The 15,274-nt window shown below is 41.0% G+C and overlaps 1 protein-coding gene across 1 annotated transcript in view; it reads right to left on the reverse strand.

The window, feature by feature from the left end:
• Positions 1-466: 466 nt before the first annotated feature.
• arl8b (ADP-ribosylation factor-like protein 8B) overlaps positions 467-15,274 on the reverse strand; it is a 28,674-nt gene continuing 13,866 nt past the window's right edge. Inside the window, exons 2-7 of the mRNA NM_001140582.1 lie at positions 6,119-6,199; positions 5,927-6,000; positions 5,573-5,666; positions 5,389-5,456; positions 1,627-1,697; positions 467-1,446 (exon numbers count right to left, since the gene is read on the reverse strand). Of these exons, the coding sequence (NP_001134054.1) occupies positions 1,397-1,446; positions 1,627-1,697; positions 5,389-5,456; positions 5,573-5,666; positions 5,927-6,000; positions 6,119-6,199 (438 nt within the window). The 3' untranslated portion in view covers positions 467-1,396. The remainder of the gene's footprint in view (positions 1,447-1,626; positions 1,698-5,388; positions 5,457-5,572; positions 5,667-5,926; positions 6,001-6,118; positions 6,200-15,274) is intronic.

Consider the following 15,274-nt stretch of genomic DNA (forward strand, 5'->3'; position numbering starts at 1 on the left):
GCGTTTCAGCAATTGGCTACCATGCATGTCAGTTTTGCTGTATGTCATGCAATGTAACTTTAGAGCCAATAGAAAATAGCCACAAGCATGAAAAAGTAGTGGGGGCAGAGACAGGCGGTGTCAGAAAATAACATTCGACCAGAAAATCACATAAGCATACTTTGCAGTCAGAACAAATCACATCACATAGTTTTTTGTTTTTACTATCTGACATTTGTTTGTGCATCTGTTTGAGTTACAATCATAGCCTACCAGTCATCTGAGATTCTTGGTACAATTATTAGTCCAATGATGAGTGTAGACTAAATCAAATGTTTTCCTTAATTTTTATTACAAACTTACTAAGCACAGCTCAACCCTTCTTATCCACCCAGATTTAACATAGACACCATTAATATCTTTCATTTTCAAAAGTGTGCCACAGCAAATATTGCAATTTGAGTGTAAACACAACAGTACAATGTCTCAATTAAAAAGCATGCCTTTTTATTTCTGCAATATATCCCAGTGGTGTTCATTTTGTATTACTAAGGTAAGCACACCTTGCATGCTGCTTTACTTCAGGGATGAGAGGTATTGCACAAGGCACTTTGAATTCTGCCACTCTCTCTCTCAGCTCATAGACCACAGAGGACATCATTCCACTGAGGCAAATTCAAAACAAGGCTGATAACCACACAACCAACACACTATAGCTTTACCTTCAGTACATTCAAACTTTTCAAATATAATCATACGCTCATGTCAGTAAAAATCTTACCAGCTTGATATGTGTACACACTTGGCTGCTGAGCTATTTACTTATTTCATTGCTCTCGTTTCAAAAAATATTAGAAATGTCCTCAAAATAAACATTTGGATTTGGCAATAGCCATAAAAGTTACAATCTGACAAACAGGAGGGGAACCTGGAAGTCCCAATGATGTATATAAACATGTCTATATACTTTCTTCTAGCGTCATACAGGACTGTCTGGAGAACATGTATCATGATTAGAGGCCCCAGTGAGTGGCTGAACAACCCCAATAGCATACCCTGCACTAGTGTTATAGAGTTGGGCTATTGGGCTTACAGACCTGGGAAACGTCTGTCGTGCCGCCTGAAGAATGCAGAAGGCAGACTGAATCTCTCTGTTCAGGACACTGAAGTAGCCCCTCTTGGAGGAGGTGTAACACCGATTCTGTGACTCATGGGCCTTGGAATATGATATAGACCAGGGGGTACCATCTTTTAGTACTGCAGTAGTACGAGGGGTTGTGGGGATAACAACAACAGCGGGGCACAAGCAGCACAGTGCAGTAGCTGAGTTGGAGGGACAACTATACATCAGCGTGAGCAGGGTGTGGCATGAGGGTAATATGGCAGATGGAGCTGGGAGGGTACAGTTCCGGTACATTCAGCTTCTCCGAGATTTTGAGTGTTGGATGAGCCACTGCAGTGTGATATCTGGAAGGCAGGAGAGGGATGGGTGGGGGGGGGGGGGGGGGGGGGGCAGCGTGAGAAACAGGAGAGACAGCAGGTGAATGGGTGAAACAACGGACACCTATATAGCCACTTTGGGTTGTAGTGCTCTCTCCTTCAGCTTTCCACTGGGACACAAACAAAACCTGTCACCATCTTACTCACCTATGTTGTCTTTCTCTTTGCAGGAAACAGAGTAGCAGCAAATCTCTCTGTCTTGAATAGCTGCCAAGTTCCTGTAGAAAGGAAGCGGTATAGAAAACTGATATAACCTGCTAGAAACTGTTGAACTAGCCAGCAGAGGGAGCTGGTTCATTTTGAAAACCTGCATCATTTCTAATAGCAGTACAGTACTAGTGACCGAGAAAATAGAATGCAGTGTTTCTCAATGGAAAACGAGGGCAATGGTTCAGTAAGAACGACGCTTCTATTAAAAAGAAAATGGCAATTTTTTTTTATCATAACTGCTCCTCCTCTAAAATAAAACCATTAGCTCTTTGCTGATGTGAGATTAAGATAGACATGTTTAAAACCTCCAGCAAAGTAGCCCTTTATAAAAGCAAACTTCATGTTCAAGAATGGTAACTGTAATCTTCCAAGATAGTTAAGGTCATAAATATATACACTACTGTTCAAAAGTTTGGGGTCACAGACATTTTTCCATTAAAATAACATCAAATAGAAGGCCAGCATCCCGGAGACGCCTCTTCACTGTCGACGTTGAGGCTGGTGTTTTGCGGGTACTATTTAATGAAGCTGCCAGTTGAGGACTTGTGAGGCGTCTGTTTCTCAAACTAGACACTCTAATGTACTCGTCCTTTTGCTCAGTTGTGCACCGGGGCCTCCCACTCATCTTTCTATTCTGGTTAGAGCCCGATGTTCTGTGAAGGGAGCAGTACACAGCGTTGTACGAGATCTTCAGTTTCTTGGCAATTTCTCGCATGTAATAGTCTTCATTTCTCAGAAAAAAAATAGCCTGACGAGTTTTAGAAGAAAGTACTTTGTTTCTGGCCATTTTGAGCCTGTAATCAAACTCACAAATGCTGATGCTCCAGATACTCAACTAATCTAAAAGGCCAGTTTTATTGCTTCTTTAAATCAGGACAACAATTTTCAGCTGTGCTAACATAATTGCAAAAGGGTTTTCTAATGATCAATTAGTCTTTTAAAATGATAAACTTGGATTAGCTAACACAACGTGCCATTGGAACACAGGAGTGATGGTTGCTGATTATGGGCCTCTGTACTCCATAAAAATAAAAAAATCTGCCGTTTCCAGCTACAGTAGTCATTTACAACAACGTCTACACTTTATATCTGATCAATTTTATGTTATTTTAAATGGACAAAAAAAATAAGTGATTTTCTTTCAAAAACAAGGACATTTCTTAGTGACCCCAAACTTTTGAACGGTAGGGTAGATTAGAAAAATAACACTAGAAAATGTGACTAAGTCATTGTGTGTGATATGAACGTCTTTCTCCTGCTACCATATTAGGGTACCCATCTTAAAGTGAATAAGCGCATCCAAGGTCACAGCATGGAAGAAAAATGAACAGCTCTTTTGTTTAAAAGTTAGGAAGCACAATGTATGCCTAAATCTAGTTATTGCCATAATCTCTTGTGGAAAGAAACTGTTTCCAGCCGTTTGAACCATTTACTTTGTCATTCATGTTTGTTTTATTTCGTCCTTTACCTTTGCTTGTATTATACCTTTTTGACTTCATCAATATCACTTGGAATTGATTTAGTGAACTACACTGTTGGTTAAGGGCTTGAAAGTAAGCATTTCACGGTAAAGTCTACACTTGTTGTATTCGGCGCATGTGACAAAATAAAGTTTGATTTGAACACCCAGAAACTATTGCTTTGTTTTACCATTCATCAACTGGAATCTGTGTGACAAACCTGGACATTCTTTTTTGTGTGAGTAATGAATTACATTTGAATTGCAACAAGAACAAGAACAAAACGCTCAAGACTCTCAATTGGGGAAAAGTGTTTGAACTAGTCCTTGTAAAAGCATCTAAAGAAGTGGCCTTTTGAAATGTTAGAACCTAGCCACTACAGGCCCTAACTCACAATGGCAAGGCAAAATGAGAGGGACTCTTCTGTCATTCTGTTAGAATTAGAGTTGTTAAACTACCTCAGCTCAGATGCATCACAGATTACTGCTGTGGGCTTACTGGTAGGGAACGACTTATACCAGTGCTGTAGTCGAGTCCCAAGTCCCTTGTACTCAAGTCCGAGTCGAGTCACTATGGCTGAAGTCCGAGTCACCAATGGTCGAGTCAGAGTCTATCAATTTATAATAGGTCTTATTATGCAATTGTTTCTAGTCGCAACAGAATGTCAGTATATCGCCACTCCCTCATGAAAACCCCCAACCAATTTACTATTGATCACTACCTCAGTTCTACACTCAATACCTGTGTTTCAATACTTATTTATTACATAAAGGAATGATAAGTCTGGCTTTCAGCTACTTTTTTTGTAATCGCCCACTCATTTTTTTGTAGATTTTTTTATTGCAGTGAAAACTAAAAGGGAGACTTGATCGAACCTGGCTATGGAATGCAGGGGGAAAAGTGGAAGGATAGAGCAAGACAAGAAATTCAAAGACAGCCTACTTTTCTATATTCAAGGGGAGAGAGAGAAAAATAGCTAGACTGTTGTTTTACTATTAAAACCTCAGGATGTAAGGTCTCCTTTTTAGAGGACCTGCATGGTTCTGGTACCAGTTCCGATCAACATTTTAGCTTATAAATCGATCTGTGGATACCGTAGATCCAAATTGTTCCCACTGACACAGTATTTCTTCTGAACCTGTGACGTATGACGTAAAATCTGAAACCCCTTGAAGCTGGGATGTCCCTCCTACCGTTTCATTCGCTCTTCCGACTGTCCATCAACTCCTGGCTGAACCCTTCATCACAGCCACAGACAAAGCACATTCCTGCAATTGTTACATCATAATGCAGCAGGAGAGAGTCGTTTCATCATGGTAGCATATTCGGAGATCGATTTATAGCCCTTAATCTAAAATAATTCAGATTTTAAACAAGAAAAACACTGTCACAGATGGACAGGATTAATATGAAATGAAATGTGAGTTCAGGAAGCCAAGCTAGGTCTCTGACGTTCTAAGCGATGCGGAGAGGCGTTTTGATCGAGAGAAACCATTCGAAAATAAGAAACTGTTCTCGAACACTAAACACACAAATATGTACATATTGTACAGTTAAGGAAGTTAGTCGTTTTATAATTACATTATGCTATATTTAGAAAGCATTGGTCTTATTCATAGTTTTGTTGAATAAGTAATGCACCATAAAATATTTCATATTTTTATCATTTGTACTCTGTACTTGAGCTTGTGTCCTCAAAAGTGAGATTTTAACCTTTCTTGGAGTATGCAGCATTACTAGTTATTGTTTATGGCCCTCTCATGATAAATTATTACTTTAGGGGATGACGTAGATGACATTTGATGACATTTAACTGGTTAAACGCGATACGATTGTTTTCAATTTCGTAAAGGAGTAGGCTGGTGGTTAGGAGGAAGCAAAAGTTGTTTGCGCAATATGTAGCCTTTGATCGGAGGCGAAGCAGAGCCTGCCTGCCCACAAACATTTCTTGCTTCCCCAGCAACTCACCAGCTGATGTAGGCTGTGTATGCCTGATTTGGCATGTCCTTTCCACTGCTAGAGGACAGAACCCTTGATGCTATGCACAACCCAGTGCTGCTAATATTCTGTGTAACATAGTAGCCCATCCAATCAAAGTGCAAATACCGAGAAGTCATGAGAAGGCATGTCTGAGTCACCAATGGTAGAGTGGGGGGGAAAGAAGGGAAAAAAAAATAAAAATAAATAAATCAGGACTCGAGTATTACAACACTGCCTAATAACTTATCTTCATACTCACAGTTTTTCAATGAGCTGCTTCTCGTCGAGAGCACTGGGGAGATCTCTTTTGTTGCCAAGCACCAAAACCTAAAAAGCATAACAGTTTAGATCTTGTGTGGCAGAAATGTCTGCTGACTGATCATATAAAGAAACTCCCTCATTTGCATGTGTTCGTAGCAGTTTCGAAGTGTAGGCCTACTTACAGGAATTCCTTGCAGCTGAGGCTTGTCTAACAAATTGTGCAGCTCATTTCTGGAAGCTTCCACCTTCTCATGGTCTGCTGCATCCACCATATATCTAAAGTTTTTTAGTTTTTAAAAAAAAAACAGGTTAAAACAAGTTTACAATTGCATCAAAAAGCTAAAAGAGCAAGTGTTGTGCATATTGAAAAGGAATGGAAGTGTTCAAAACATGCCCATCATGTTCGAACACTGACTGGTAGCCACTGAACTAACCCTAATAGAACAATCAATCTTCAGCAATTCTGTCCTCTTCCTGCATTTCAAGTTGTACCCATGCAGACTGGCAGGAATGGCCAAACTCAGACAGACACTCACACAATTGCGTTAACTCCCCGACAGTAGCGTTCCCACATGCTCCTGAACCTCGGCTGCCCTCCTATATCCCAGATCTGGAAAACCAGAGGAACGAAAATTAGCCTAGGTATTTTCATTTCCTCATGCAGTCGGTATAGATTGTCACTGTGGAACATTACAGTAACCTACACACTGTAGTGACTGAAGACCTACCTTGATGGTAACGTTGCCTTTTGTGACCTTCCTCATGTTGAATCCCACTGTTGGGATCATGTCTTCACTAAATTGCCCAGACTGAAAAAGAAGAGAAGGCCGTTGATACATTTTTAGTTTTACAAGCTGAGCTGACATAAACAAAACAGAAAATCTAGGTAAAATTGTATGTGATGTCATCTGGAATTGCCACTATACTTACTAAGAATGTCAGACAAACCTAGGCCTCATTGTAGTTTACTAGATTTTGCACATTTCCTGTTATTCCATTTGAAAAAAGAAAAGATGATCATGTGCAAAAGGTTTATGGTAGTTTCACAAGTTCCATTAAGCCTAAAGGCATGTGAAGGTCACAGACTAGATCAGGGGAAGGGACTGCATTTGGGAAACCCTGCTCTAGAGCTACGAGCTCAGGAGCCTGCTGGTTCTATTCTACCTGATAATTAAATTGCACCCCAAAAAAAGCTGTGGAACCGGCTTCGAAATCCAAAGTTGGCTGAGGGCTCTAGAGGAAATATGTTTGGCATGCAGACCCAATCTTCTATAATTCTAAGATCACTGAAAATTGTGTCTTTTTAGCCAACCCTAAATCATAGGCTACACTCTTGACGATAGGACAGGAAAATAATTTTTGTCATTCTGATGTCTGCTTTCTTCCCCTTCTGTGTAATCCAAACAGTATCTCAGCAAGAAATAGGCCTATGCTTTGTCTAGCGCATATACAGTATGTAACAGCACATGACTTAGTCACTTGACCAGGGATAAGAGGAAGTGGGTGCAAAAGGTCTCATGACTGAAGCCTAGCTGGAACCACCACCCACACCCTACTCCTTTTTTACTCAGTCAAACAGACTACAACCAACCACATGGGCACTTCCCTATCAATGGTAAGTATCTCATTCACTACAGCACTGATGGAAGAGTTAGGGTAAGTGTACCTACTAAGCCCACGTCCCCATTAAACCCACTTCAATATTTGGATTCAAAAGACAAAAATAAACATTTTCTGCTATTTAATGTTTTAACCAGTTCATTTAGTTGTATCCATACAAGCTTTTAATTCTAAGCCAATCAGATGTTAAATTATTAAGTTATTGACAGTTGTGTAAGTTCCTACTATTGGCCAATTTCAAAGCTGCAAAAAATATTTGTATGGGGCGTCTCAGACATTTTTCAGATATTTGTAGCATCTTCTCAGATAAGTGATCTGACAATGTAAAATTACGAGATTCATGTGTTAACATATGCACGACAGTACTTATTAATACCCATCTAGTATGCCATTTCTTGCCAACTGAAAATGTGTTTTTCATGCTAACAGTAACACATGTCAGAGTCAATACTGTGGCAGCATAACTAGTGAACCACAAAAATATAATAGATCTCAAGCATTCATAGCTAACATTTAATGCAATTGGTCTTATTTTACTGTTAAATGAACCTTGCTTTGTTATAAATAGATGCTTCTTTTGTAAATTTTACATCTCTCAGATGGGCTTAAAAAGAAAAATTAGCACCCTCTATACAGAATGTAAATAAATGAATATTGTTCAATATTATCAACACTAACGTTGCATAATATTGTAGTACAGTGAGGGAAAAAAGTATTTGATCCCCTGCTGATTTTGTACGTTTGCCCACTGACAAAGAAATGATCAGTCTATAATTTTAATGGTAGGTTTATTTGAACAGTGAGAGACAGAATAACAACAAAACAATCCAGAAAAACGCATGTCAAAAAAGTTATAAATTAATTTGCATTTTCATGAGGGAAATAAGTATTTGAGCCCCTCTCAATCAGAAAGATTTCTGGCTCCCAGGTGTCTTTTATACAGGTAACAAACTGAGATTAGGAGCACACTCTTAAAGGGAGTGCTCCTAATCTCAGCTTGTTACCTGTAAAAAAGACACCTGTCCACAGAAGCAATCAATCAATCAGATTCCAAACTCTCCACCATGGCCAAGACCAAAGAGCTCTCCAAGGATGTCAGGGACAAGATTGTAGACCTACACAAGGCTGGAATGGGCTACAAGACCATCGCCAAGCAGCTTAGTGAGAAGGTGACAACAGTTGGTGCGATTATTCGCAAATGGAAGAAACACAAAAGAACTGTCAATCTCCCTCGGCCTAGGGCTCCATGCAAGATCTCACCTCGTGGAGTTGCAATGATCATGAGAACGGTGAGGAATCAGCCCAGAACTACACGGGAGGATCTTGTCAATGATCTCAAGGCAGCTGGGACCATAGTCACCAAGAAAACAATTGGTAACACACTACGCCGTGAAGGACTGAAATCCTGCAGCGCCCGCAAGGTCTCCCTTCAAGAAAGCACATATACATGCCCGTCTGAAGTTTGCCAATGAACATCTGAATGATTCAGAGGACAACTGGGTGAAAGTGTTGTGGTCAGATGAGACCAAAATGGAGCTCTTTGGCATCAACTCAACTCGCCGTGTTTGGAGGAGGAGGAATGCTGCCTATGACCCCAAGAACACTATCCCTACCGTCAAACATGGAGGTGGAAACATTATGCTTTGGGGGTGTTTTTCTGCTAAGGGGTCAGGACAACTTCACCGCATCAAAGGGACGTTGGACGGGGCCATGTACCGTCAAATCTTGGGTGAGAACCTCCTTCCCTCAGCCAGGGCATTGAAAATGAGTCGTGGATGGGTATTCCAGCATGACAATGACCCAAAACACATGGCTAAGGCAACAAAGGAGTGGCTCAAGAAGAAGCACATTAAGGTCCTGGAGTGGCCTAGCCAGTCTCCAGACCTTAATCCCATAGAAAATCTGTGGAGGGAGCTGAAGGTTCGAGTTGCCAAACGTCTGCTTCGAAACCTTATGACTTGGAGAAGATCTCCAAAGAGGAGTGGGACAAAATCCCTCCTGGGATGTGTGCAAACCTGGTGATCAACTACAAGAAACATCTGACCTCTGTGATTGCCAACAAGGGTTTTGCCACCAAGTACTAAGTCATGTTTTGCAGAGGGGTCAAATACTTATTTTCCTCCATTAAAATGCAAATTATTTTATAACATTGACATGCGTTTTTCTGTATTTTTTTTGTTGTCATTCTGTCTCTCACTGTACAAACAAACCTACCATTAAAATTATAGACTGATCCTTTCTTTGTCAGTGGGCAAATGTACAAAATCAGCAGGGGATCAAATACTTTTTTCCCTCACTGTATATAGTGTATATTTACACCCCAGACCATTGGTTTCCAAATAGAGGAAAATATTCAAAAAATTATTTTAACCTCTCTAGGGAAGGTGGGACCTCTAGGGAAGGTCCCACCTACGTAACAGCCAGTGGAATCCTGTGGCGCGTTATTCAAATACCTTAGAAATGCTATTACTTCAATTTCTCAAACATATGACTATTTTACACCATTTTAAAGACAAGACTCTCGTTAATCTAACCACACTGTCCGATTTCAAAAAGGCTTTACAACGAAAGCAAAACATTAGATTATGTCAGCAGAGTACCCAGCCAGAAATAATCAGACACCCATTTTTCAAGCTAGCATATAATGTCACATAAACCCAAACCACAGCTAAATGCAGCACTAACCTTTGATGATCTTCATCAGATGACACACCTAGGACATTATGTTATACAATACATGCATGTTTTGTTCAATCAAGTTCATATTTATATCAAAAACCAGCTTTTTACATTAGCATGTGACGTTCAGAACTTGCATACCCCCCGCAAACTTCCGGTGAATTTACTAAATTACTCATGATAAACGTTCACAAAAAACATAAATTATTTTAAGAATTATAGATACAGAACTCCTTTATGCAATCGCGGTGTCCGATTTTAAAATAGCTTTTCGGTGAAAGCACATTTTGCAATATTCTAAGTAGATAGCCCGGCATCACAGGGCTAGCTATTTAGACACCCACCAAGTTTAGCCCTCACCAAAGTCAGATTTACTATAAGAACATTTTTATTACCTTTGCTGTTCTTCGTCAGAATGCACTCCCAGGACTTCTACTTCAATAACAAATGTTGGTTTGGTTCAAAATAATCCATAGTTATGTTCAAATATCCTGTTTTGTTCGTGCGTTCAAGACACTAAGTGTAAAGTGTAAAGAAGGGTGACGCGCCCGACGCGTTTCGTGACAAAAAAATTCTAAATATTCCATTACCGTACTTCGAAGCATGTCAACTGCTGTTTAAAATCAATTTTTTATGCCATTTTTCTCGTAAAAAAGCGATAATATTCCGACCGGGAATCTGTGTTTTAGTACAAAGAGAGAGAAAATAAAAACATGGGGTCCCCTCGTGCACGCGCCTCAGTCTCATTGTCCTCTGATAGACCACTTACCAAAGGCGCTAATGTTTTTCAGCCAGGGGCTGCCTCGACGTCATTCAGCTTTTTCCCGGGTTCTGAGAGCCTATAGGAGCCGTAGGAAGTGTCACGTTACAGCAAAGATCCTAAGTTTTCAATAAAAAGAGTCAAGAAGCCCAAGGAATGGTCAGAGAGGGCACTTCCTGTACAGAATCTTCTCAGGTTTTTGCCTGCCATATGAGTTCTGTTATACTCAGACACCATTCAAACAGTTTTAGAAACTTTAGGGTGTTTTCTATCCAAAGCCAATAATTATATGCATATTCTAGTTTCTGGGCAGTAGTAATAACCAGATTAAATCGGGTACGTTTTTTATCCGGCCGTGTAAATACTGCCTCCCAGCCCTAACAGGTTAACATAATTCATTGCAATCATCCAATTAAGCCCAGTATGCATTGAAACATGGGGATTGTGTGTTGATATCCCTGATATTCAATAAACCTGAGCATTTCTTCAGATTTAAGTTGATTAAAATACTCAAACTACCGTTATGCATATCATGCATCCATGGTTCCTTTACTAAAATTGAAAGCCTCTGTACTCTCTCCAAGATGTATGGAGTGGACAGGTAGTCATTGATGCAGAGAGATAAGAATAAGATCAAGGTTGAAGGATATCATGGATAGAAGACCTACAAGTAGTGATACATTTTTTTTTTTACAAATGAGGGACAAGAAAATGACTACTCATGCAGTTAGATACAGGACATTGTCATATTGTTGTCCCTCATTCGTCTAGGTGTTTCAAATTTTTGGTCCAACAGTAGAGGGAGATTTAAGGTGTCGGTCCCATGTTTCATGAGCTGACCTGATTCCAGACGTTTTCCACATGCACAAAAAGCTTTACATTTTGCTTACAAAATTTGTTTACATCCCTATTAGTGAGAATTTCTCCTTTGCCGAGATAATCCATCCACCTGACAGGTGTGGCATATCAAGAAGCTGATTATTAAACAGCATGATCATTACACAGGTGCACCTTATGCTGGGGACAATAAATGGCAACTCTAAATGCAGTTGGGTCACAGGACAATGCCACAGATGTCACAAGTTGAGGGAGCGTGCATTTGGAATGCTGACTGCAGGAATGTCCACCAGAGCTTTTGCCAGAGAATTGAATGCTAATTTCTCTAGCATAAGCCACCTCCGTCAATTTAGAGAATTTGGCCAACCGGCCTCACAACCGCAGGCTAAATGTAACCACGCCTGCCCAGGACCTCCACTTCAGGCTTCATCACCTGTGGGATCGTCTGACCAGCCACCCAGACAGCTGATGAAACTGAGGAGTATTTCTGTCTCTAATAAAGCCCGTGTGTGGAAAAACGCCTTCTGACCGGCTGGGCCTTGCTCCCCAGTGGGTGGGCCTATGCCCTCCTAGGCCCACCCATGGCTGCGCCCCTGCCCAGTCAAAACTGTTCGCTGCCCTGGCACCACAATGGTGGAACAAGCTCCCTCACGACGCCAGGACAGCGGAGTCAATCACCACCTTCCGGAGACACCTGAAACCCCACCTCTTTAAGGAATACCTGGGATAGGATTAAGTAATCCTTCTAACCCCCCCCCCCCCCCCCCAAAAAAAGATATAGATGTACTATTGTAAAGTGGTTGTTCCGCTGGATATCATAGGTGAATGCACCAATTTGTAAGTCGCTCTGGATAAGAGCGTCTGCTAAATGACATAAATGTAAAATGTGAAATCAATAGATTAGGGCCTAATGAAATGATTTCAATTGACTGATTTCCTTATATGAACTATAACTCAGAAAAACCATTAATTGTAGCATGTTTCCTTTATATTTTGGTTCAGTATAATTAACAAGAATAGGAGTACAGCAAATGTAAACCAGCTTTCAGAAAATTCATAAAAAGTTGTTTGTGCATGGTGTCTTATCCACAGAGGGCCAGTGCGGGTGTAGGTTTTTGTTCTAACCAAGCAGTAACACACATGATTCAACTAATCAACTCTTGATTGAAGTCTATGATTAGTTTAAGGTCTGTACTAGTTGGCAAGAACAAAATCCTAGCCCCAAATTATCACTGCGGAAACCCCGTTATGAATGCAACTTCCATGATGAATAGTAATAATCAATTGATTTGAATAACTTTAGGGGATATAATTATAATTTAAGCTTACATAAGAACTCAGTTTGTAATTTGGCATTTGGAAATAAATTCAAATTGATTATTTAAGAAGTGGGCTTATTTGGAACACCCATGGGCTTAAAGGACACATTCTGTACCCATTAAGTCCAGTCCGAACATTCACATATTTTATCAATCATTTATCATCGCACTGAATTTTTTTTAAATAAAGTCATATTAATCTTTCATTGTATCTCCACTTCTTTAAATGAAAATCAGGGTTGTATACAGTTGAAGTCGGAAGCTTACACACTTCGGTTGGAGTCATTTTTCCAATCACTCCACAAATTTCTTGTTAACAAACTATCATTTTGTCAAGTCGGTTAGGACATCTACATTGTGCATGACAAGTAATTTTGGCAAAAATTGTTTACAGACATTATTTCACTTATCAGTCACTGTATCACATTTCCAGTGGGTCTGATGTTTACATTCACTAAGCTAGCTGTGCCTTTAAACAGCTTGGAAAATTCCAGAAAATTATGTCATGGCTTTAGAACCTTCTGATAGACTAATCTACATCCTTTGAGTCAATTGGAGGTGTACCTGTGGATGTATTTCAAGGCCTACCTTGTGCCTCTTTGCTTGACATCATGGGAAAATCAAAAGAAATCAGCCCCAAAGAATTGGAGACCTCCACAAGTCTGGTTCATCCTTGGGAGCAATTTCCAAGTGCCTGAAGGTACCACATACATCTGTACAAACAATAGTACGCAAGTATAAACACCATGGGACCACGCAGCCGTCATACCGCTCAGGAAGGAGACGCGTTCTGTCTCCTAGAGATGAACATAATTTGGTGCGAAATGTGCAAATCAATCCCAGAACAACAGCAAAGGACCTTGTGAAGATGCTGAAGGAAACAGGTACAAAAGTATCTTAAACTCAGCAAAAAAAGAAACATCCTCTCACTGTCAACTGTGTTTACTATCAGCAAACTTAACAAGTGTAAATATTTGTAGGAACATAAGATTCAACAACTGAGACAAACTCAACAAGTTCCACAGACATGTGACTAACAGAAATGGAATAATGTGTCCCTAAACAAAGGGGGGGGGGGTCAAAATCCTAAGTAACAGTCAGTATCTGGTTTGGCCACCAGCTGCATTAAGTACTGCAGTGCATCTCCTCCTCATGGACTGCACCAGATTTGCCAGTTCTTGCTGTGAGATGTTACCCCACTCTTCCACCAAGGCACCTGCAAGTTCCCGGACATTTCTGGGGGGAATGGCCCTAGCCCTCACCCTCCGATGCAACAGGTCTCAGACGTGCTCAATGGGATTGAGATCTGGGCTCTTCGCTGGCCATGGCAGAACACTGACATTCCTGTCTTGCAGGAAATCACACACAGAATGAGCAGTATGGCTGGTGGCATTGTCATGCTGGAGGGTCATGTCAGGATGAGCCTGCAGGAAGGGTACCACATGAGGGAGGAAGATGTCTTCGCTGTAACGCACAGCGTTGAGATTGCCTGCAATGACAACAAGCTCAGTCAGATGATGCTGTGACACCGCCCCTACCATGCCAAACCCTCCACCTCCAAATCGATCCCGCTCCAGAGTACAAGCCTTGGTGTAACGCCAATTCCTTCGACGATAAACGCAAATCTGACCATCACCCCTGGTGAAACAAAACTGCGACTCGTCAGTGAAGAACACTTTTTGCCAGTCCTGTCTGATCCAGTAATGGTGGGTTTGTGCCCATAGGCGACATTGTTGCCGGTGATGTCTAGTGAGGACCTGCCTTACAACAGGCCTACATGCCCTCAGTCCAGCCTCTCTCAGCCTATTGCGGACAGTCTGAGCACTGATGGAGGGATTGTGCGTTCCTGGTGTAACTCGGGCAGTTGTTGTTGCCATCCTGTACCTGTCCTGCAGGTGTGATGTTCAGATGTACCAATCCTGTGCAGGTGTTGTTACACATGGTCTGCAACTGCGAGGACGATCAGCTGTCCATCCTGTCTCCCAGTAGCGCTGTCTTAGGCCTCTCACAGTACGGACATTGCAATTTATTGCCCTGGCCACATCTGCAGTCCTCATGCCTCATTGCAGCATGCCTAAGGCACATTCACGCAGATGAGCAGGGACCCTGGGCATCTTTCTTTTTGGTGTTTTTCAGAGTCAGTAGAAAGGCCTCTAGTGTCCTAAGTTTTCATAACTGTAACCTTAATTGCCTACCGTCTGTAAGTTGTTAGTGTCTTAACGACCGTTCCACAGGTGCATGTTCATTAATTCTTTATGGTTCATTGAACAAGCATGGGAAACAGTGTTTAAACACTTTACAATGAAGATCTGTGAAGTTACTTGGATTTTTACAAATTATATTTTAAAGACAGACAGATGGCACCATGAGGAAGGAAAATTGTGGATATATTTTAGCAACATCTCAAGACATCAGTCAGGAAGATAAAGCTTGGTCGCAAATGGGTCTTCTAAATGGACAATGACCCCAAGCATACTTCCAAAGTTGTGGCAAAATGGCTTAAGGACAACAAAGTCAAGTCAAGGTATTGGAGTGGCCATCACAAAGCCCTTACCTCAATCCAATCGAAAATTTGTGGGCAGAACTGAAAAAGCGTGTGCAAGCAAGGAGGCCTAAATTGCTGACTCAGTTACACCAGCTCTGTCAGGAGGAATGGGCCAAAATTCACC

The sequence above is a fragment of the Salmo salar genome, chromosome 22, assembly GCF_965601325.2.
Source record: "Salmo salar chromosome 22, fSalSal1, whole genome shotgun sequence".
Taxonomy (NCBI): Eukaryota; Metazoa; Chordata; class Actinopteri; order Salmoniformes; family Salmonidae; genus Salmo; species Salmo salar.